This window comes from Pangasianodon hypophthalmus, chromosome 14, assembly GCF_027358585.1.
Source record: "Pangasianodon hypophthalmus isolate fPanHyp1 chromosome 14, fPanHyp1.pri, whole genome shotgun sequence".
In the NCBI taxonomy this organism is placed as follows: Eukaryota; Metazoa; Chordata; class Actinopteri; order Siluriformes; family Pangasiidae; genus Pangasianodon; species Pangasianodon hypophthalmus.
In genome coordinates this window covers 23,019,280-23,044,270 of record NC_069723.1, presented here as the reverse complement: position 1 = coordinate 23,044,270, position 24,991 = coordinate 23,019,280, and the positions used below count along the sequence as shown (strand labels likewise).

At 40.9% G+C, this 24,991-nt stretch overlaps 1 protein-coding gene across 7 annotated transcripts in view; it reads left to right on the top strand.

Annotated features, from left to right (window-relative positions):
- Positions 1-24,991, top strand: part of robo1 (roundabout, axon guidance receptor, homolog 1 (Drosophila)) — a 291,196-nt gene that overhangs the window by 259,566 nt on the left and 6,639 nt on the right. For 5 of the 7 annotated variants that reach the window (XM_053239792.1, XM_053239793.1, XM_053239790.1 and 2 more), the window contains 9 exons: positions 3,673-3,699; positions 4,967-5,009; positions 7,351-7,505; positions 10,810-11,154; positions 12,461-12,580; positions 14,735-14,870; positions 14,979-15,212; positions 15,295-15,767; positions 15,866-16,021. In XM_053239792.1, coding sequence (XP_053095767.1) covers positions 3,673-3,699; positions 4,967-5,009; positions 7,351-7,505; positions 10,810-11,154; positions 12,461-12,580; positions 14,735-14,870; positions 14,979-15,212; positions 15,295-15,767; positions 15,866-16,021 — 1,689 coding nt within the window. The remainder of the gene's footprint in view (positions 1-3,672; positions 3,700-4,966; positions 5,010-7,350; positions 7,506-10,809; positions 11,155-12,460; positions 12,581-14,734; positions 14,871-14,978; positions 15,213-15,294; positions 15,768-15,865; positions 16,022-24,991) is intronic. The other 2 variants (XM_053239791.1, XM_053239796.1) reach the window with 2 other exon arrangements.

Sequence of the window (24,991 nt, the reverse complement as noted above, 5' to 3'; positions counted from 1 at the left end):
GAGTGAAAAGAGTAATATTCACTGCCTCTCATGTCCTTACTTTGCCTCTTTTCAGTCCTGATACAGTCCGTAGCGGTATCTATCGGTATCTGATGAAGCGTTATTGCTCTTTCATACCTCTCGCTTTCACTTGAGAGTTCAGGCACTCAGGAGATCGCACAATGGAGTTTTTTCCTGATGCTGGCACTGAGCTGCAGGCACACAGTCTGAAGGACATTCAGCTAATGGAATGCGTATTGGCAAGCTGGAGGCTGTGCTAAAAAAGAGAAGCGAATCTGGCTATTCATTCACATTAGCATTCACACAATCTGAAGGTTGACATGTGCTCAACCTTTAGAACATGAACACTGTGACATTGAAAAGGATTCAGCTTTCGAAGTTCAGCGAGATGTTCGTCCTTTCGCTTCGAGTCAGACTGGCCCTGGTTTAGATCTGATTCGATTTTAAGCAGTATTCCTGTGATAAATTACTCTAAACTGGCCAAAATATTTCCTTAGCTTTCCTGAAATGAAGTCAGCTAAGATACGTTTGGTGTCTAATATTTGCTTCTTTGGTTTTGTAATGAAGCTAAAAAAGAAAAAAAAGAAAAAAAAAAGAAAAGAAAAAAAAAGCTGATCTGTTTTTGCAAATACATACAGAAACTCATCAAGTTCTTGTTTAGGACACAGGAACAAAACTTCACACTTCACTTTTTCTTTGGTTTGGTTTTTGGCTCCACCCACCAAAGTTTGACGGCAGTATCAGAAATCTGGAGTCAATGCACATTATAAGATTTAAGTTTTTTCTTAAATTTGTAGCAGAATTGCTGACATTTACAGCTGTAGCCTTTAGCTTGTAGTATTTGCCATTTTCGTCCTGATTTTTGATGATACAGGAACCTGAAAACTACAGCGTTCAGAACAAGCATGAAGAAAATTCCCCCAGGAGAAAAGCCAATTTACCGAAGGGGAAAGGACGCAGGACATGAAAGACATGCATTTACTTCTGCTAGCAGTTATTTACGATTTTGCCCCACCATTATCATGGTTAGCTTTGACCTGTGAATTCACGATCCTTGGTCTTGTGAGCCAATAGAAAACAAGTGGGTGTGGCTGTGATTCTTTGGTCAGTAAAAAATGTAATAAATGGTGGAGCTGCTTACCATGGCACACATCTGGAAAAGAAAGCTGTTTCATCCACTAAGAGGCATTTTTTTCTCTCTGCTGCTGTTGGGGGTGTAGATACAGATGATCACTGATATCTTCCAAACTTTTCTTTTGATGTAGGTACGTGAAAAGAAAGCGGTTGTTGTCACGTATTCATATGCAGTACAGTGAAATTCTTTTCTTGCATATCCCAGCTTGTTATGCTGCGTGACATCTATACGCCAAACAGCAAACATGTCTTGGCTGATTGACTAAACTTGATGGTTCTCTAATATAAAAAAATAAATAATAATTCTGTTTTGCTAACACTTCACTAGATATACTTTTGTGCTAAAGCAACAGAACAGGTATTTCCACTGAGTCCATGGGCAAGTCTGATCTTGCATTTGAAGCTGAGGTCAAAAGTCAGGATCTGGAAAGACTCTTATGGCTAACACTCGCTGGCATTCACACTCACACTTGAGGAAGCCACAAGGCCACAAGCTACCCTCACTGAACTGGATGCTGGGAAAAGCCATGTGTGTGTTGAAACAAAGAAATGGCTCACTGTGACCACATACACACGAGTTTATCTGTGTGCTTATAAGCAATATGGCCAGCTGTACTCCCCAAACTGTCATTACAGACGTGACATTCACTGAGCAGCTGAGCCAGATTTATTTATTTATTTATTTATCGTCTATCATCGCGGCGTTTTATACGCTCTGGGACGTATGGCAGGCGTCCGTCTCATCTCGTCTCATCTCGTCTCGCCTCGTCTGTTTACCTCTGAACAGATAAATACATATGATAACAACATCAAAAAATGCCCACATCTATTACGGTGATCTTTTTGTACGCTGGGATTTCTGAGCGCCACCAAACAGACAAATGGAGAAGAAAAAAGGTGACATTTAAAGGCCATGGCTCGGCATGCTGAGCGTAAATACGGAGGATAAGAGACGGTGGAGGTGGAAGCCGATATGACGTGTTGTCATGTCGCAGTCAAAAAGTGGCAGAGGAGTTAAGCAAAGTGGTTTCTTCTTTCTTTTGATATTGAAATTGCCTGTTTGTGTATATTCACCGTTTTACACACTCACAGCGATGCCATAAAAGCTTTTTTTATGCTCCGTCAGTCACTTTATGGTATTGTTTGATGGTAGTAGAGATTATTTAAGATTATGTATTGAGGATAACAGTATTGCAACACCCGGGACTTTGTTTTCAGCGTCATAAATGTATATAATTGCACATAGTCACTGCTAAAGTTGTATTACTAACATGGACTTTGTTGTGTTTGGTTGCTCATTAATAAAGAATAAAAATCCTTTTATAACACCTGACATTCCATGTTCTTCCAAATTTCCATTTCTCTACAGAAAAAGACCTTTTTAAAAAAAAGACATTTTAATGGGCAAGTCATGAAGCTTGCCCATTAGAATGTGATGTTCAGGCTCAAGTGTTTTAAACAATGCATGATGTTTAGTGAAATGTTAACTGTGCAAACAAAAGTACAAATGCAAGTTTAAAAATTTAAGTAAATGAATAAAATAAACATAGAAAGAGCTTATGGACAGTAAGGAATAAAACTCTCTGTGCTGTTATAGGAAAATAATCAACAATGGGATGGTGTGATGAAGTAGAGTTACTCTTACCAACCTGAAGTTCATTAATTTCCTATAGCAGCATGTCCTGAAGTGTTTTATTCCTCTTATACCACAGCAGCAACGTCATACTTTTTATCTGTTTATTGTTACATTTAATGTTGTGGAACGTCCGTGAAGCAAGTTAGTTCCTGTTCTCACTTACGTTATAGCAGCTATAAACCTCTCTTCTTCTCTCTTGACGTTAATTTGACAAAAAAGAACCACAGAGAAAGCGTAAACTCATCTGTCATGAAGGAGTTACAGCTTTATCTCTGACTGTTACAAAGCCCTGACACTGGAGACTCCTTCCCTAAATGTTAAATAAAACTTCGCCATATCAATGATTATAAATTTTTTCTTTGTTAAATAATGTTTATAAATATGTTGATTAATCCGTCACAATTATGTGAAGCGTCTGCTTTACAAGTCCCTGTGAGTTAGCAGTTACTATAGAAACTATAACGTGTGCATTGATATAAACCTGGGATTTTCAGTCCAGTCGCATTCTGAAAAATCAGATTTGAGAATCCCACAGCGCTGTGCTATAATTAATGGAATAAATAAATCTATGGTGTATCTACATGATGTATATAAAACGCAGAGGATGAATGTGGCATGTACTGAATAGTAAACAGTGAAGTATGATAGTTAAAGGGTAGGTAAATCTATGCTAGCTGTATAGCGTGTAGAAGACAGTGACAGTGTTGAGTGTAATACATTTTGGGTGGATTATCATGTGGGTCATGTGGATAAACCTCATCGAATAACTCAAGATTTCTGAGTCAGGAAGAGAGATTTTTATCTGTACAGTTGGTATTATGCCAGGTTTCCTACATGCTGCCTCAGTAACGGCCCTCTTTTAAATCTTCTTTTCTTCCATGTTCTGACCTTCGGATCTGCAGTGCCATCGTTCACCTTCACGCCTACCGGTAAGCGCTTATGTTATACCTTCTATATTATAAGAGCTCCAGCTACTAAGGACTTTACTTTCTTGGTTGGCACTAACAAGCAGCACACAGTGCAACTTATCTCAGCCTGCTTTTAGAGAGCAATGTTGCTTTTTAGATTCAGAGCAGCACTGCTATATATCCACTTCACTCCCTTCACATATCTGCTAGTTCTCCTCACTCAGACTCCTGACAGAGGAATCACACAGGACATCAGAGACAGCAGCCCAGCTCAGTAAACCATGTTCTCTGGTTAAAAATACATCTCCCCACAAGAAAGAGCGCCAGTCTGGAGCTTCTCACGCAGCCATCAAAGGCGGCTTTGGGAGTCCGCCGAGCCCCTCTGAATCCGGCTAAAAAGGAGGAACGCTTTACTAAAGAAAGCTGTTAAAGACGGACAAGAACGGATCAAAGCTCCTCCGTTTGGCTCTGCGTCTCAGCCGGGTTCTGATGAGGTGACAGCAGAGCTCTCGTGGCCCAATTAGACAAAAACGGAGAGGAGCTAGAGCTCTATGACTTATTGCAACTTTTCCATAGCAGCCAGAAGAACAGGGCCCACTTTCACACCCTCCTTCCATCGCTCGCTGTTTGAGGTAGTTTCCTTTCACACTAATCAACCTCCCATTGACGTCTGCACAGTTATGAGTGCCAGTAAAAAAAAAAACAAGTAAAAAGAGAAGGAAAAGGAGACTGATTGGAGTGAACCTTTTTCTGCATGAATGGAAATGGATCTCGATTGCGATCAGTGACACTCTGCCAAGCTTTAAGTGAAACCCCAGGTTCTGCTAGTGGAGCATTGCCAAACACTTAGCTGCCAACGCTAACCGCCCGAATATTGCCTCCTGAATCAGTATTCATAGATCTGAAAATGTCCCGTATCAGCGCTAAACAGTGCAGGATTTCGGGCCAGAGTGTGTCTGCTGTAGTATATAATTCAGGAAATTATCTGCGTGAACTGAGATCCAGCTCGCTGTCTGAAGTGGGGAAAAGGAGTGTGAGTTGTTGTGAGACTGGACTGAAAGTTGGGGTTTATCTTTCCTTGTCAAACTGGAGAGTGGATGTTAAAGCACCATGCCCAAAGTGCCAGCACACAAAGCAGGGAGTGACTCAGGCTTCTGGCAACACACAGACGTTTAATTAGCTTGCTAGTCAAGTCCAGAAATTTGTCTCGTGCTTGCCAGTGTTCCGACATTTACTGTTACATATGCATACATACTCTTTCTTATCACTGTTTCCACTTCTTTTGCAGTTTCCTATCAAAGAGGAGGAGAAGCTGTGAGCAGTGCTGGCAGGTGAGTCAGAATGTTTCATATGTCACAGCTATATACATATGGGTGACAAATTAAAGGAAAAACCAACATAAAGTGTCTTAGTAAGAAAGGGTTTGTTCGCCACCAGAACATCATCGATTCTATAAGTCTCTGTACTGGAGAGATCACTGAACACCGCTCTTTTTTTAACACATCACTCCAAAATCTCCCATATGTGTCCAGTTTGCTGTGTGTGAAGACCATAGAGTAAGATTTACATCATTTTCATCCTCATCTAACCATTCAGCGAGCCCTCGTGCCCTGTGGATGGGGGACGGGGTCATCCTGGAACAGACCACGCCCATGAGGGTGGAAATGTTTCATCAGAGGATAAAAGTGATCAGTCAAAAGAACTGCTGTATTGATTTGCTTGTGAGAAAAATCAAATATCCCTACTGCATATCAAATCAAAGCCACTGGTTTTTCCTTCAACACACATTCTGCACAAAGAGCGCAAAGGAGCGAACATCTCCGTTCACAGAAGATGAACTGATTTATATTCTAATAATGAGTGAAATTCCTCAGTAAGAAACTGGAACTAATTTGAACGAACAAGAGAAATGTGCTTGGATTGTCTTTAATACAGTGAAAGGTGTTTAAATGTGAAAGTGAGGAATGTAAGACAGGTCCTGGGAATTTAACAGGTTGATATATTTTGGTGATAAAGTATAAATTTGTCTGATAATTTGTACTACTTTGAAATGACAACAGAACCACTCACTGTACACTACAGTGTAATTGCTTGTGTAGGGCACAAGGGGGCACTCTTGGGTTTATAAAGCTGTTTTTGTGCATACTGAAAATGGAGGTTGCCTTGTACAACAAAGCTAGAAGAAATCAGAGACAAAAGCTCATCTCTTCCCACTTCCAAATTGCTCTTGCGTGTTAATGCAAGAACTGACAAGATTTTCCTCGGCGCATGTTCATGATGAGACAGGGATGCAGTAAGAAAGAAAAACAGGGAAGAACACTCTACTCCAAACTCAAGCCCAGTGTCTCTTGGTGGTGAGACATCCTAGTCCTGCTGGGCGTTTCCCTTTTGTCTAGAGTCAAATATCTTGAGGTGACGTTGTTCTTGAAATATCTAACATAAATCGAGTGAAGTGGGAACATGCGAGCTGCACCTGCTAGTGAGCACTGTGGTGTGTAAGAGAGCGGTAGTGAAATGCAATCCAGGGCAGTCGGGACAGGAGGACGTTTAATTCACAGCGTTGAACGTTTGACTTTGATGTTCTGGTGTTCGACTTCTCCTTATTAAGTCTTTCAGTTTCTTTCCTGGTCTTCACATTTGACCTTGTGCAAGTCGCCCTCTTTTTTAGTGAATATTTTGTTGTCAGATCCAGTCACATGCTTCCATAAACCTCCATTTTTATTTGCTGTCGAACACTTTAGTGATGCGTTGTGGCAGCGAGGTGATGTGTGATAGAGCACTACAACAGATCATTCAGGAAATAGGGCTATTATGATATCAATATTGGGATATAATAACATCATGCTACACTCTTGCAAGTATTTGATTTGAAAAGTATCTTTTTCTTCGTAAAATATGTTGCGCTTTGCCAGCTAAAGCTCAGCAGAATTATATATCATGACACATATCATGTTTAAATATTGTGTAATATTATTTGCCATAATGCCTATTGGGAAGATTTGCATTTCCTGATAAGTGTTAGCTAAACATGATGTGTTTTTATCAAGAATTTTAATTATCATGCATGCACTGAGGTCAGTGGAAAAGCAAACAAACGGCATATTTGTGTTTATTTGGCTTCCAGCATCGGTGTAATGAGTGTCCTGAAGTGTATGCCACTGGAATGCAAAATTGTAGATTTTGGTTTTAAATTTGGTTCTTATCATATAGATCATAGATGCAAATGGTTCTCTGTGGGGTTTATGCTTTACAGCATGTAAATAAAAAATACAGCATGACAGCTAGGGTCTCGATTTGGCGTGTGGATTAAAAAGTTAAAATGGAAACAGCTAACAAAGAAACTTGCACAAAAGGAAAGTGTTCTTGTGTCATAAAATCTAAGAGCCTATCATGCTCCAATATGCAAATGGATGCCAAGAAACATTTGTGTGAAGTGTTTCCAGTTTGCATATTAACATTTCCCAATAAGAATAGAAGCCTAGTCACTTCTGTTTTTTTTCCATTGTTGTGGAACCTCCATATTGAGCAAAAGTATTATTATTTACTTCTCTATTACATGATGTTTCCTCGGGATTATCGCTCATTTTCTTTACATTGAAAGCACACTATGCATATTAATATGGTAATATGACCTTTGGTGGCTTTAACAGTGTGCTGGTTGTGTGTGCACAGGCCTGGTTTGTTGAATATTAGCGACTCGGCCACCCAGCCCTGGCTAGCGGACACATGGCCCAACAACTGCTCCAACCAGAACGACTGCAGCATCAACTGCTGCACCGCCAGCAACGGCAACAGCGACAGCAACCTGGCCACCTACAGCCGCCCTGGTGAGTCAGCACTGAACAGGAAGCTATATGTGTGTATATGTGCACGTTGAAGGTTAAAGCAGGGCTGTTTTAGACGGAGAATAAAAGGTAGCCCGAGCCTGGGCCTGGCCCTTATGGGGTCTGCTCTGCCAGCTAATCAAATTTGCCAGCTGATTTCCATACTGTTGTTGTAGCGTCTAAATGCAATTTCCCCTAAGTGCTTCCTTATTTAGGAAACAGGGAGCAGTTGCAGAGGTCAAAGAGAGTGAGTTGAGTGTGTGTGTGTGTGTGTGTGTGTGTGTGTGTGTGTGCGCGCCTACTGTATGTCCGAGAGGGATGGTGCTGGAGGAAAAATAAGTTATATAAAAAGGCAGAGTGTGCGGAATGAGTGATGGAGCCTTTCCAGGTGATTTTTTTTTGCAGGTGTCAGCAAGAGCTGCGTGAAATAGCAAAAGGGGAAATGATGTTTAGCAGGAACACTGACTAAATGTGTAACAGTATGAACAGAACATCAAGGTAGGGAGAGTGAAATTGCTTAAATACGTGACTTGAGACAGTGGGATTGTAATGAGCATCATTAATGTACAAATACTGTGCTGCAACTGCAATCACAATATACAGTCGGGTCCACGAGTATTTGCACAGTGACACAGTTTTTGTCATTTTGCCTCTGTACACCACCACAAGGGATTTGAAATCAAGCAATCAAGATGTGATTATAATGTAGACTTTCAGCTTTAATTCTTTTATTATTAACAATAATATTGCATTAACTTTTTAGCAATTACATTACATTTTTTACAGCGTCCCTCCATTTTCACAGGCTCAAAAGTAATTGGACAAACTAACATAAGTATAAATATAAGGTTTATTTTTAATACTTGGACACAAATCCTTTGCAGTCAATGACTACCTGAAGTCTGGAACCCACAAACATAACCAGATTCTCCCTTGAGATGCTTTGCGAGGCAATATTATGTAAATTCTATCAGTCCAAATACTTATGGACCCGACTGTATTAATGGTGTGAATTTCCCACTTTCTGATAATATGATACACATCTCAATACACAGTATTACGATACGAAACAAGTGACAGCTCAATACCTTTCAATTTACCACTGATCAGTTGCAAACTGGTTCATCAGCGATACAGTTTGATTTGATTCAGGCTCAAAAATCAGTTCGGTTAAATATAAGTCTTCTGACAAAGTCTTCAGGGCAGAGGAGTTTACACTTTGCAGTTTCTCGGTAACATGACAAGCTGCACTTTGTGTCTTATCAACTCCAAGAGTGAGGAGAAAAAGAGAGGCTGGTGAGGGAACGAGTGTTTGTCGCTGCTATAACGTACGTGAGAACAGGAACCAATTTGTTCCAAAGCATTAATGTAACTATAAACAGATAAAAAAAAATACAAGGTCCATACTATAATAAAGAAATACTTGTAATTGTTGGTAAATTGCTGTGGTATAAGAGGAATAAAAACTCTTAGGGATGTGCTGTTATAGGAAAACGTTCCACAACATTAAATGTAACTATAAACAGATAAAAAGTATGACGTCTCATTCTTTAATCCCACCACCCTGTCTCTTCCTGTGGGCGTGAACCATGGAGTGTGCATCACTCTTTGGCAAGTATTAGTTTTAACAATTTTTTTTATTTGATTTCGAAGCCAGATCTTAGCTTGTAAATTGATGCAGCCATATCGCAGCAGTTTTTCTTTACACCGCTATAATATATTTTACATTTAATATTTGTAGTGAAATTCACAACATATAGAAATGTGTGATTTAAACGGTTGTCTGTGGAGCTTGGGCTTCACTTGAAGGCTGGTGTGGATTTAGATGTTGGTTCAAATGAGACAGGTGGCAAAAAAAAGCTTTAGAAATGCTCTCGGTGTGAATTGAAATGCTGAAATTCTAGACAGCGGTGACAAACGTTGGTTAAATGATGCTGAAACGGTCGTCTTTTTGTACCACATGCATAAGCACGCCATTTACTGGGCTATGTTTTCACAGACACAGTTTAGTCCAGGCATTAAAACGCAAAAGCGCTTCACTGCACGCCTAATCCGCTCCTTTTATGAGGTGTGTGTTTTACTGCTAACTCAAGCTTTTATCCGAATCACCTTTTTTAAAAGGGAGGAAGGATAAATGCCATGGCCACTCACAGCATGACAGTGTGAAAGCTTGCCAGCCTCTCGCCTGGCGCACCTAAAGCACTAAAACCTTTAGGAAATTAACTGGCTCTGAGACATCTCCCGAAAGGCCACTTGGTAGGTCTTGTTTTGTAAAGACCTTCTTCTTTTCGCACGTCTACTTTTGAAGTGCTGCAGTATCCCTCGTCTTGACAGAAACGAGAGCCGATCCCAAAATCCAACCAACGGCAGCCGTGTGGTATTTACCACTGAGCTCCGAGTTCTGATCCTGGGCAGGATTTGAATATTTTATGAGCGAGGGGAAAATTGGATCTGTCAGAAGGGTTTTTTTTTACAGTGCTGCTCCTTTCCGGAAGGTTTTGATTTGGACGGGATGCAACACGCGGCTTGATGAGAAGAGCTGTCTCCTTGAAAAAGGCACAGCTTCAGATAGAGCGTTTGGCACGGCTTATAAGGAAGCGGATAAGCTAAAGCACCACGATGAAAAGAATTAAATAGCAGCTGCAGAGTTTGTAAATCTTTGGATGTGATGATTTGGCGGTTCCTGGGAAGTTCAGAAATATTGTCCCAGCACCAACAGGTCTCATCTAAAGCAGCCTTTCATTGCTAAACATGTCATTGCTAAGAATTTTTTGAGAGGACTTTACATGCTTTGAACCAACCAGAGTTATCAGCTCCTACAGCAACTGTAGTCATTTTTAAGAAGACCACGTCAATCCCTGAATCATTCCTCTGTCTAAAGGTCTGCTTGGTGTAAATATCACAGACCGGACATGCATTTGTGATGTACTAGGTAATGTTTTAACATCTGACTTTATGTCTGTTGCCAGCTAGGCAAACAGCAAAGCTTGGTGCAACAGTTTTAGATTTATGCCTTTAGTATATTACGTAAAGTGTAGAAGTATAAAACAAGCCCTGCAGTGTCAATTCCCAATCATTGCAGACGTAAGATATTTCTTGTTAGCGATACGAGTATTAGTCATATATTGACTGGTTCAAGAAATCTCTCATTCTTAAAGTAGACCAAAATACCCGCTAGTCGCTACGCCACCCTAGCTAGCATCTCAGTAGCCTCTCGTATCTAAACTCAAATCCTTACACATTACTACGTTAAGTTGAAATCTTAAGGCCCTGTTAGACAGATCTCTTCCCCTCTCCGTTCATCCAGCTGACTGCATCGCTAACTACAGTCAGATGGACAGCAAACCCAGCAACCTCCTGGTGCCGGACTCATCCCTCTACGGAGACGTTGACCTCTCCAACAAGATCAACGAGATGAAAACGTTCAACAGCCCCAACCTGAAGGACGGGCGATTGGTGGGGCCTGCGGGCCAGCCCACGCCTTACGCCACCACCCAACTCATTCAGTCCAGCCTGGGCACCAACCACATTGGCAGCGCTGACCTCAACGAGAAGCAGAACTGGAAGGGCTGCCAAGGGACACCTCAGAAACAGCAGGAAGTGACCTCACAGCTGCAGCACAGCATCATGGAGCAGAACAAGCTGAACAAGGGTGAGTTTGGTGGAGGGGCGTAGAGGGGTGGGGGACAGAAAAGAGACACCCGACCTCCCCAAAAGGCCTTCATGCTGTCAGTCCAGAGCTTCATTATCTGTGATTGATATGTGCATTCGAGCACTAACTGCTTTGTTCATGATGAGTCACTTTCCCGTTATTTTTTTTCTCCCTTATCCTGACATTCTGTATGTCAAGAGCATCTTTTTTAAAAAAAAAATCATTCTTCAGCCTTTCAAACATCTTCATTTACTGCCAATCACTTCTTTTTTTCCACTTTCCGCCTTCTTTTACTTTCTTTTTTCTCTTTCCCTCTCTAGTTACATGTATGACTAATCCAGGCTTGGCTTTCACAGTTTCTCTTCATTTGTTTTTCACGGTCGTGAAAATATGAGCTCGCTCTGGGGTATTAGCTGTCTTTCCAACGGTGTAGTCATAGCGTTGAGATTACCATCTAAACACAGCGGTGTAATTTAACCTAAAATGTTTTACGCGTCTTTGTATGATGGAAGATTACGTAAATTTGAACGGATAAGTTAAACGTTTTTGCTTTTGATGATAATGGGCATTTTGCATGGGGCTAACAGCATGCACTATTTCTGTCACCTTCTGACCCTGCTCCTGCAGGTCGTATGATATATTTGCACATACTGCATATAGTCACATGTTTACGAATCCTTTGTTTTAGCGAAAAGGAGAACCTAGACACAAACCTGAGCATGGCCTCCATAGTGATGTTGACATGCTGTGTTAGTAATGCAATAATGTCAATATATGTGTCTACAAACCAAAATAATCCAAAATCAGAACAAAGTAAACTCATTGAGGTGAGTCTGAATTAAATTTCGACCTGACTGGGGATCAAGTGAAGTGTATCATCTGTTTAATCATTTGTTAAATGGAAGAATAATCACCACTTTCAAATCTTACTCCTTTCACAGTTGTGCAAGGAAAGTTGGACATTTTAAACGACAAAACAAGAAATTCAAGGGCAAAGTTGGATTTGGAGGACGTGTATAAAAAATGTTGGAAGTAATTCTTGTTTGTACCATCTTTAACACTTAGTGTATGATTTGCTGATACAGATCATTTAAGATTTTTTTTTTTTCTTCCAAAAACAAGCCATTAAATACTTGCCAAAAACCCAAAACTAATGTTAGCTATTGGTACACTTGTCACCAGATATGGTTTGGATTACTTTTGCGAACAGTTCACTCAGAATCTGCAACCAGAATGAATTTATTCAGATTGACCAAAATCTTTGCATGTAAGCACAGCCACTAATTATGTTATGCTTCATGCTAAGCCTCAGACCACTACAGAAGCGGAGACAGCACCATGCCAGCCACCATCCCGTATAACCAGGCTCCTGATCCCAATCCCGCCGGCTCCTACAGCAGCTCCGACCGAGGCAGCAGCACATCCGGTAAGAGATTCGCACACACAAGCGAAGGCAAATATAAACTATGTAACTGCAAGTAAAAATTTTGTAACGATACCCATGTGACTCCAGAAAAGATACTTACCTGCTAGTACTTAACTGCTAGGTTCCTTCCAGCTCAGGAACTCCTTCCACTGGAAAAAAAAAAAAAAAACTCCATGGACCCCCATTGGTTTATTTAAGAGCTTGGTTGGTTTTATAGGCTCATGTGCTAATACCTTGAGGCAGATGGCGCATTTTGGTCTACCGTCACTGTTCTCATTAAAAAACGCAACGTAGTCATCAGTGTATATTGTGAAGTTTTATTGATTTGGCTTTAACTTCCTCATGAATTGCTCAGATTTTTCAGTTTGTCCATGGGTGTGTTTATTTATCTAGCCAGGTTTGTATTAGTATACGATGATATATGATATATGATGTTTCTGTTGGCTCATGTCAAAGTTTTTATTTTTATTTATATTTATTTATCTACCATCTCACACGCTATAATCTTAATATCATGCCGCTGAACCCTTTCATTTCCCCGTGAGGGATTCATAAAAGTTTATCTTATCAGCTCAGATAAAAATGAAGTGGAAGGGATGGTAGATATGAGCCGGGCAATATGATGATATAATATCGATATCATGATAAATTATACCACAGTACATATTGCTGAGATGTTGTGTGTACTGTCCATATTTTTATAATAATTACATATAACAGAACGTCTGATTGGAAGCAGCTGATTAGATGTTAAATTTTTTTATAGAACTATTATTATTTTTCCTAATTCAATAAAAGTATCATCAAACTGGCAGTTTTGCTGGCAGTTTGTTAGCAAACACGTGTACTGTGATACATATTGTACATTGCAGAAATGTCTTTAAGTATCGTGATATGATATTTTTCTTACATTTCTACATTTCTTACATTTCTACATTGTGTTACAAACACTAAAAAATATACAATATACAAATCAAGGACCCCCGGCTATGTGTCTAGACATGTAATTCTGTCATCTAACATTTATTCCAAGCATTCTCTGTTTGAATGTACAGCCCAGTTAAGCAGATGCAGCCTAAGATGCTAATCGTTCCAGGAAAGGAAATTAGAAATCTTTAAGTTATCAGTCTAGCACGTTTTACACGTTTTAAATTTTAATTATTAGTTCCATTATTATTATTACTTTTCATCACACTGCCCTTTAAGTCCCATTTCAAACGCAGCATCTCCTAAAGAGTAATAAATCATATTCAGCACTTGACACCTTGAAATTGCTTTTCCTGGATGGCTTACAGAATTCCAGGAGACAAAAGAAAAGCATTAAGGTCTGAACAAAATGAATAGGGAGCTATTGAGAGTTGTTTTTTTTTTTTTTTTTTTTTGCTCTATCAGGTGTGCACTTGCAGATCTGTAGCATCTCAGTTACCTGCACACTGTTTAAGCTTCAGTGCTAATCTCATTCTCCCTCAGGACCTCACAGGCCAGATTGCGCTCTGTCACATGCTTCGTTTTGGGGTTTTCTCCCCTCTCGAAGTCATTAATTACCCTGGCTTTCATCTACGTTCATAAAACGGGGGGATAATGTTGTCAGAGAAGCGGTGTTTGTTGTACGACAAGGACAAATGGCGGCCATTCTTCAGCGCACGCAAGGCTGCCAGGATAATGCGTCCTATCTATTTTTATATTGTATCCATGGTTCAGGTAATTAAAGCAAAGACTTTGGTATATGGAGGCCTCACAGCTCATTGGCTCTGAATCCTAATGCTTTGTTGTTAATTGGGCCCTAATGTGTTTCTTTTTTTTTTCTTTTCCCTCTTCCTACGTCTAACACTAGGCCACAGAGAGTATTAGCTTTGAAAAACGGCTTCTTTTTTTGGTGCAGCAGGCGTTAATTACAAATAGAGGCATAATGTGCTTGTGCGTTTTACACTGTATAAATTATTGAGGTGCTGCCATTAGTGTCGGAGTGTAAAATTGTCATACGCACATCAAGCTCTGGGGAGGAAAAAAAAAAAAAAAACGAGCCTGTGTTTAGTAATGCGTTTTAATTTGCCAGAAAATGATTTATGACTTTTGCAGTGAGATGGATATTGATAGCGCTGATGGGAGGCTGCACGTGTATAACGCGTGCGTTCTGTGTGTTTGTCAAAACAGGGAGTCAGGGGCAGAAGAAAGGGGGGCGAGCACCTAAAGTGCCCAAGCAGAGCGCAATGAACTGGGCTGACCTGCTGCCTCCTCCACCCGTCAGCCCACCGCCATGTCAGGACTACGGCATCTCAATGGATGACAGGTGGGGTCTATATAAACACCACACACACACACACACACACACACTACACATTCCCCCGACTGTTAGTGGGGGGAAAAAAACCCTGTGTCTCTGTGATGTGGTGTTTAGCTACGAGGCTGAGCTCCAGTGCCCAGTCCCTCCGTCCCGCATGTACCTACAGCCTGATGAGTTGGAGGAGGAAGCAGATATGGAACGCGGCCCTACTCCTCCGGTCCGAGGCACCGCCTCCTCTCCTGCCGCTGTGTCCTACAGCCACCAGTCCACTGCCACCCTCACACCGTCCCCACACGAAGAGATGCAGCCCATGCTCATGGAGAACTCAGAGAACCTACACGAGCGCAGGTGAGCTCTTATTGCAGATAAATGAGTACACCTACTACTTTTTTGCCATTTTATGTCAACCTATTGTTTGTCTTTTCCCCAGACGACAGTTGGTTAGCCCTCCTCCACCACCACGGCCTGTCTCCCCGTCTCACACGTACGGCTACATCTCCGGCCCCCTGGGTCTGGACACGGACGGCATGGAGGACGAGGAAGAAGCAGACGAGACAGATGCAGAAGTGCCACTGGTCCACCAGCGATACCCTCACGCGCTCGTCCCTACACATCAGCACGGGGTGCATCCGAGGCTGACGCTGCGTGGGCTGGATCAGACGCCGGCGTCCAGCACGTGTGAGCTGGACAGCTCCGTCACTGGCTCCATGATCAACGGCTGGGGCTCTGCGTCTGAGGAGGACAGCGGGTCATCGGGACGCTCCAGCATCATCAGCTCATCCGATGGTTCCTTCTTCACCGATGCTGACTTTGCACAGGCCGTGGCCGCCGCCGCCGAGTATGCCGGCCTCCGCGTCGCAAAGCATTCTGGGAAAGGGCCACCACACTATACCGGGCCAGGAGGTGAGGGACATATGCTTACCCGATTTTCCATATTATCATGAAAGTAACAAGATGTATCTTTCCTGATGCCTTTGCCTAATTAGCTGGATATTTTGCAGCACGGAAATACCAAAACCTGCCTTCAGGCCACCGTCCAGCAAGTCCCTTTTCTACAGATAGTAATATGAGTGCAGCTGTGGTGCAGAAAAGACCTCCAAAGAAACAGAAACAGCAAGCAGCTGGACACTTCCAGCGAAGAGAGGCTTACACAGATGGTATGTATTCATAAGGCACTACTAATTTAGTAGTTCTAAATGATAGCAGAGCTCAAGGTATGTTTTTGTGAGTCTATGTTGTTGAGGCTGTTGATGTGCAGATTATATGATTAAGGTTTTCTTACGATAGTCCTTTAATGCAGTAAAGCGACAACATTCCGCTATGGGTGACTTTTCTGACACGGATTGTCACAGCGATTGCATTTAGTCCAGAATTTCAGACACTGCCAGAACTCTATCAGCCATCTTTGGTCCCAAAGGCGCTGGATTGCTAGATCACAAGGGATGCATTGATACCATTTTTTTCCCATGGAGTCCATGTTTCTTGGTACTCGTAGATACCAGTATTGATACCGAGTGATCAATCTACTTAGTATTAATCAATCAGGGGTGTGATGGAACATTTTATTTAGCTCTGTCCTGGTTTAAACAGTGGCCATGAAAAGAAGGCACGTTCTTTCACAATTTGCGTTTCCTACAAGTGGGTAAAAAGACGCGTGAAATGACAAACAGGCTGGCGAACTTGCATGGACACACGTACACTACAATAACGGGCCATCCACATTAGGACAGAAAGAGCAGGATGAGTGACTGTCTCCCGAGGCAGATACAGACTCCTGCACCATCCTTAGGGATGCCTTCCTTCCTCCCACACTAATAAAACTGCCCCAGGTGGTGCTGCTTACCTTTAAGTGCCCCCACAAACCCCTCCTATTTGAGTGTGTACACACACACACACACACACACACACACACACACTGTGCCCTGCAGTGAGGTAAACACAGGGTATTCGTGCAATCTGCTGGCTGGATTTCGTCTGCTTCTTCTCTGGGGCCATCAGAAAGGTCATTGTGTGTGTGCACACATACACACACGCGCACACACACACACACACACAGTCAGCTGCTAGGCTTCATCATTGAGTCACTTGTCCTTGTGTGTTGACATGGAGATTTAATATCAGACACACACAGACCCTGGTCTGATGTCTCAGATCAGCTACTCCCCCTCCCTCCTCCCTCTGCTGTAATCTCTTCATCCCTCCATCCCTCCAGCACACCCCCCGCTCATCTTTTCTCCTCTCCCGTCTCTATTTCTTGCCTCTGAATGGTTGAAGAGCCTCGTCACGCCGCAGCTGCATCTCTGCTGTTTGATAATTCAGTTTTAACAGAAATGACAGAAATTCACATTGCATGCATCTTCAGTGCATTAATTCCACCAGTGAGCCATATGATAGAGGAAAATCACACTGCATTTGTACCATAGTAGGGCTCATACACCGCTACAGTGCTTATTTCTCGATTCTGATTGGGCACAAGGTGCTGATTCATTTTCCACAACAGCAAATCTGATAGTAGTTCTGACTGTCAGTCTAACAACAGGGTCGTATTAATGCGTTCATTCTAATGCCTTGGCATTTCTATAGTAACGATTTACATAAAAACGAAATGAAACGTCTAGTCGTTGGTATGGTGAAGTTTTCTGTAAGGAGACATTTATTTAACATTCATGGAAGGAGTCTCCAGTGTCAGCGCTTTGTAACAGTCAGTAGGGAAGTCTTCAGGACAGAGGAGTTTACACGGTGCGGTTTCTCAGTAACATGGCAAGCTGCATTTTTACGTTTTATTAACTTCAAGAGAAATTGTTTATAGCTAACTTACTTGTAACGAACATGTTTTGTGGATATATCATTTGGAAAGAAATGACAATGTGTCATTCCTTAATAAATAAAGTAAATTGTAAAATAAAATAAACAAATTGTAACTGTTGGCAAATTGCTGTGGTATAAGAGGAATAAAACACTTCTGGACATGCTGCTATAGGAAAATAATCAACTCTGGGCTGGTAACAGTGACTCTGCTCCATCACACCACTATATTTTACTACAACAGCATGACAACTTAATAAATTGATGCGGATTTGCCATAAATGATATGCAAACTTACATACAGTTTAAACTGAACTTGCATTAAGCAATTAAACATGGAGCATCACATGTTAAACCTTTGTGGATTTGTTTTGACAGCCTAAGCTCTAAAAATCGAAACTCACTGACATACTGTTCCTGCAGCAGCATTCCTCACACACACACACACACACACACACGCACACACACTCCACCTTCTGTTAATTTTGTTCTTGTTTGCTCAGTGCTTTGAGCAACACCGAGCTTATTATCTCCTGCTCCTGAAGTTCCCCTGCACTTTATTCTTCAGCCCACACACACACACACACACACACACACACACCTCCCTTCACACTGAACTTGATTCATTACACCATAGCCATGATCACTCTAATCATAATAATGATTTTGTATGCAGTAAAGTGAAGGAGGTATGAAGAATGCGTGCTTTGTGAGAAACGTTATATAATAATTGCTTGTGAATTTGTAGAATGAAAGATACAAAGATGTAAATCGGTATAATTTGTCCTTTCAGGGATGGAGCTACATTTGTAGAGGGAAGAATTTTTGTTAACATTAGGTCTGATGGCACATGGATGATGTTTTTTTTTTTTAAAAAAAAAACCACTACTCCAGTGTTGGAAAACTGGACAAAAAGAGCATTTTGTAAGATGTTGTATCTCGTTGAATCGCATCTTTAAAAGGAACCATGGAAAGCGTTTCATGTGCGATGGTTTCACAGGAACGAGATTAAAGATCCAGGAGGTGTTCTATAAAGCAGAGACCCCTCATAAACCGTGCAGTCTCCCGTCACCTCCTGCCCACTGCACTCTGTCTCTTAGACTAGCATCGATCCAGAGCCTGCATACAAACACATTAAGAAAAAAATGCCAATGTGGCATCCGCTTTCCTCTTTCACTATCGACAGGAGCCTGCCGTACGATTTAAACAGTGTCCTCAGGGTCATGAATAAACATGGTTTACAAGACTTGCTGTGTATATTAAACGACAAAAACATTCAGAGTAAATCTTTAAAAAACGTAATGTTCTCCAACTTACACCAAATTCACACCATGCATTAGGAAGATAAGGCACAGTGTGAATTTGTTGAAGATCTGAGATCGTCACATTTTTGGGAAAAAAAAAAAACATTCTCTGATTTTCACTAAATTCACACTATGCATTAGAAAGATCAAAACACACACTTACTGTCAGCCTGTCATGCTGAAGAGCTGGGATCTAAGCAACCCATTTCCACACTATATTACACAGTACTGTACTTCTTCTATTTTATATACTCTGTTATGCTGTACTATATTTGTAGTATATTTGTAGGTGTGTGTGTGGGTGAAGGAGGACTTATTTATTTATTTATTTAAACAGAGCTGCATGCTTCCATTTATTTATTTATTTATTTATTTAACACACAGAAGTAGGCTGCTGGTAATAACACACAGGTGGGAACAATCACACGTTACCTGCCTGTTTAACCCGCCTTCTCTCTCCGCCCACAACCAACGCTCGACCACTCCCCCGCTGCCGCAATATTATACTGTACCTCAGCTTTGGAGTGTGACAGGATGAAACTAAACGCACTGCTGTGTTACTCTTGACCACCTTAACGCATAGGTTGAATTTGGCAAAGATCTGAGAATGTCAAATTCTTTCACCCAAAAAATGGTAAGGGGTTAGCCTTTGTGTTTTATTGGGTGAAAAATTTGACGTACTTTGATTTTCCCCAAATTCACACTGTGTATGAGGAAGTTCAAGACAGACACAGCAGTGCACTTAGTTTCTTCCTGTCACTCTGCAGAGCTGAGATCTAAGCATCACATTTCCATACTATATTACACTATATTGTACTGTAATGTACTGTACTATATTATTTCTCAGCTTTGGAGTGTGACAGGATGAAACTAAGTGCACTTCTATGTGAGGTTTGACCCCCATAACGTACAGGGTGAATTTGGTGAAGATCTGAGAGAGTCAAATTTTTCACTTTAAAAATGGTAAGAGGTTAGTCTTTGTGTTTTTTTGGGCGAAAAAAATGAATGTTCACAGATTTTCACTAAATTCACACTGTGTTAGGAAGTTCAAGACAGACACAGCAGTGCACTTAGTTTGATCCTGTCACTCTGCAGAGCTGAGATCTAAGCATCACATTTCCATACTATATACTACACAGTACTGTACCTCACTAAAATATATCTATTTTATGTACTCTGTTATGCTGCACTATATTTGTAGTATATTTGTAGGTGTGTGGGTGAATGAAAACTCAGGATGCAGTTTTTTTTTTGTTTTTTAAACAGAGCATCATGCTTCCTTTTATTTATTTATTTTTCTTGTTTCTCTTGTGAGCACTTTTCAGCACACATTTCCTCCAATTATCAAAAAAAAAAAAATCAAAGCACCAGACTGCTCCTGTCTCATTATGTTCAAGTTCACATTTCTGTTCATGGAGAGTGTGTTGTCTCAGCTCCGTCTCTCGCTGGCTCACAGCGACTACTGAAAGGGAAACACACAGAAGTAGGCTGCTGGTAATAACATACAGGTGGGAACAATCACGTTACCTGCCTGTTTAACCCGCCTTCTCTCTCCGCCCACAACCAATGCTCGACCACTCCCCCACTGCCGCCATATTATACTGTACCTCAGCTTTGGAGTGTGACAGGATGAAACTAAACACACTGTTGTGTTACTCTTGACCACCTTAATGTACAGGGTGAATTTAGTGAAGATCTGAGAGCATCATATTTTCCACCCAAAAAATGGTAAGAGGTTAGCCTTTGTGTTTTTTTGGGTGAAAAATTTGACGTACTTTGATTTTTACTAAATTCACAATGTACATTAGGAAGGTCAAGACGAACACAGCAGTGCACTTAGTTTCGTCCTGTCACTCTGCAGAGCTGAGATCTAAGCGTCACAGATCCATACTATACTACACTATATTGCATTATACTATACTGTATCTCAGTAATGGAGTGGGACAGGGTGAAACTAAGTGCACTGCTGTGTTACTCTTGGCAACTGTAACATACAGGGTGAATTTGGTGTAGATCTGAGAATGTCGAATTTTTCACCTTAAAAATGGTAAGAGGTTAGCCTTTGTGTTTTTGTGTTAGGTCATATACCACGCATACAGTGGTAGTTCATCCCATCACACGCAAGAGCCGAGATCTAAGCATCGCATTTCCATACTATATTACAACCATATTTTACTATACTGTACCTCAGCTTTGGAGCGTGACAGGATGAAACTAAATGCACTGCTGTGTTACTCTTGACCACTTTAAAAATGGTAAGGGGTTAGCCTTTGTGTTTTATTGGGCAAAAAAATGAACGTTCATTGATTTTCACCAAATTCACAATGTGCATCAGGAAGGTCAAGACAAACACTGTAGTGCACTTCATTTCTCTGCAGAGCTGATTATCACATATCCATATATACTATATACTACACAGTACTGTACTGTACTAAAATATACCTATTTTATGTACTCTGTTATGCAGTACTATATTTGTAGGTGTGTGTGGGTGAATGAAAACTCAGGACACAGGTTTTTTTTTGTTTGTTTTTTAAACAGAGCTTCATGCTTCCTTTTATTTATTTATTTATTATTATTATTTATTTTATTTTTTTTTTTCTTGTTTCAGCACACATTTCCTCCAATTATCAAAGGAACTCAAAGCTCCAGACTGCTCCTGTCTCATTATGTTCAAGTTCACATTTCTGTTCATGGAGAGTGTGTTGTCTCAGCTCTGTCTCTCGCTGGCTCACAGCGACTACTGAAAGGGAAACACACACAGAAGTAGGCTGCTGGTAATAACACACAGGTGGGAACAATCACACGTTACCTGCCTGTTTAACCCGCCCACAACCAACGCTCGACCACTCCCCCACTGCCGCCATATTATACTGTACCTCAGCTTTGGAGTGGGACAGGATGAAACTAAACGCACTCGCGTCATATTTTCCACCCAAAAAATGGTAAGGGGTTAGCCTTTGTGTTTTTTTGGGCGAAAAATTTGACGTACTTTGATTTTCATGAAATTCACACCGTGCGTTAGGAAGTTCAAGGCAAACACAGCAGTGCACTTAGTTTCGTCCTGTCACTCTGCAGAGCTGAGATCTGAGCGTCACATTTCCATACGATACTACTATATTTTATTATACTATACTGTACTGCACTATGCTGTTTCTCAGCTTTGGAGTGTGATAGGATGAAACTAAGTGCACTGCTGTGTTACTCTTGACCACCTTAATGCACAGGGTGAATTTGGTGAAGATCTGAGAACGCTGAATTTTTCACCTAAAAAATGGTAAGGGCCTTTGTGTTTTTTAAGGTGAAAAATTTGACACAGACTTTGATTTTCACCAAATTCACACCGTGCGTTAGGAACTTCAAGATGAACACATTACTACACTTCGTTTCTTTCTACGATGCTCCAGAGCTGAGATCTAAGCAACTCATTTCCATACTGTTACAGTATACTATATACTACGCTATACTGTATCTCAGAAATGGAGTGTGACAGGATGAAACTAAGTGCACTGCTGTGTTACTCTTGGCAACTGTAACACACGGGGTGAATTTGGTGTAGATCTGAGAATGTCGAATTTTTCACCTTAAAAAATGGTAAGGGGTTAGTCTTTGTGTTTTATTGGGCAGAAAAATGACCGTCCACAGATTTTCACTAAATTCATACTGTGCATTAAGAAGGTCAAGACAAACACAGTAGTGCACTTCATTTCGTCCCATCACTCTCCAGAGCTGAGAGCTAAGCATCACATTTCCATATTGTACTGTACTATACTGTATCTCAGCTTTGGAGTGTGATAGGATGAAACTCACACTTGACCGCTTTAACACACAGGGTGAATTCAGTGAAGATCTCAGAGCATCAAATTTTTCAACAAAAAAAATGGTAAAGATCTGGAGCGTCAAATTTTTCACCTAAAAAATGCTAAGGGGTTAGCACTTTTCAGCACATATTTCCTCCAATTATTAAATGAACTCAAACAAAAAAAATCAAAGCACGAGACTTCTCCTGTCTCATTATGTTCAAGTTCACATTTCTGTTCTTGGAGAGCGTGTTGTCTCAGCTCCGTCTCTCGCTGGCTCACAGCGACTACTGAAAGGGAAACACACAGAAGTAGGCTGCTGGTAATAACACACAGGTGGGAACAATCACACGTTACCTGCCTGTTTAACCCGCCCACAACCAACGCTCGACCACTCCCCCACTGCCGCCATATTATACTGTACCTCAGCTTTGGAGTGTGACAGGATGAAACTAAACGCACTGTTGTGTTACTCTTGACCACCTTAACGCACAGGGTGAATTTAGTGAAGATCTGAGAGCGTCATATTTTCCACCCAAAAAATGGTAAGAGGTTAGCCTTTGTGTTTTTTTGGGTGGAAAAAAAAGTGTTCACAGATTTTCCCCAAATTCACACCGTGCCTTAGGAAGTTCAAGACAAACACAGCAGTGCGCTTAGTTTCGTCCTGTCACTCTGCAGAGCTGAGATCTAAGCATCACATATCCTTACTATACTACACAGTACTTTACTAAAATATACCTATTTTATGTTTTCTGTTATGCTGCACTATATTTGTAGGTGTGTGTGGGTGAATGAAAACTCAGGACACGGGGGATTTTTTTTTTTTTTAAACAGAGCTTCATGCTTCTTATTTATTTTTCTTGTTTCTCCTGTGAGCACTTTTCAGCACACATTCCCTCCAATTATTAAATGAACTCAAACAAAAAAAAATCAAAGCTCCAGACTGCTCCTGTCTCATTATGTTCAAGTTCACATATATTTTAGTGTTGAGAAACAGTAAGCATCACATTTCCATACTATATTGTACTCTACTGTACTGTACTATATTATTTCTCAGCTTTGGAGTGTGATAGGATGAAACTAAATACACTTCTATGTGAGGTTTGACCCCCATAACATACAGGGTGAATTTGGTGAAGATCTGAGAGCGTCATATTTTCCACCCAAAAAATGGTAAGAGGTTAGCCTTTGTGTTTTTTTGGGCGAAAAAATGAGTGTTCACAGAGTTTCACTAAATTCACACTGTGTGTGAGGAAGTTCAAGACAGACACAGTAGTGCACTTAGTTTCTTCCTGTCACTCTGCAGAGCTGAGATTTAAGCATTACATTTCCATACTATATTACACTATATTGTACTCTACTGTACCGTACTATATTATTTCTCAGCTTTGGAGTGTGACAGGATGAAACTAAATACACTTCTATGTGAGGCTTGACCACCATAACGTACAGGGTGAATTTGGTAAAGATCTGAGAGAGTAAAATTTTTCACTTTAAAAATGGTAAGAGGTTAGCCTTTGTGTTTTTTTTTTTTGTTTTTGGGTGAAACATTTGACGTTCGTTGATTTTCCCCAAATTCACACTGTGTGTTAGGAAGTTCAAGACAGACACAGCAGTGCACTTAGTTTCGTCCTGTCACTCTGCAGAGCTGAGATCTAAGCATCACATTTCCATACTATATACTACACAGTACTGTACCTCACTAAAATATATCTATTTTATGTACTCTGTTATGCTGCACTATATTTGTAGTATATTTGTAGGTGTGTGGGTGAATGAAAACTTTTATTCTTTTTATTTTTACTTATTTTCCTTTTATTTTATTATTCATGCTTCCGCCCACAACCAACGCTCGACCACTCCCCCGCTGCCGCAATATTATACTGTACCTCAGCTTTGGAGTGTGACAGGATGAAACTAAACACACTGCTGTGTTACTCATGACCACCTTAAAAATGGTAAGCCTTTGTTTTTTGGGTGAAAAAAAGGAATGTTCACAGATTTTCCCCAAATTCACACAGTGCGTTAGGAAGTTCAAGGCAAACACAGTAGTGCACTTGGTTTCGTCCTGTCACTCTGCAGAACTGAGATCTAAGCATCACATTTCCATACTATATACTACACAGTACTGTACTTTACTAAAATATACCTATTTTATGTACTCTGTTATGCTGTACTATATTTGTAGGTGTGTGTGGGTGAATGAAAACTCAGGACG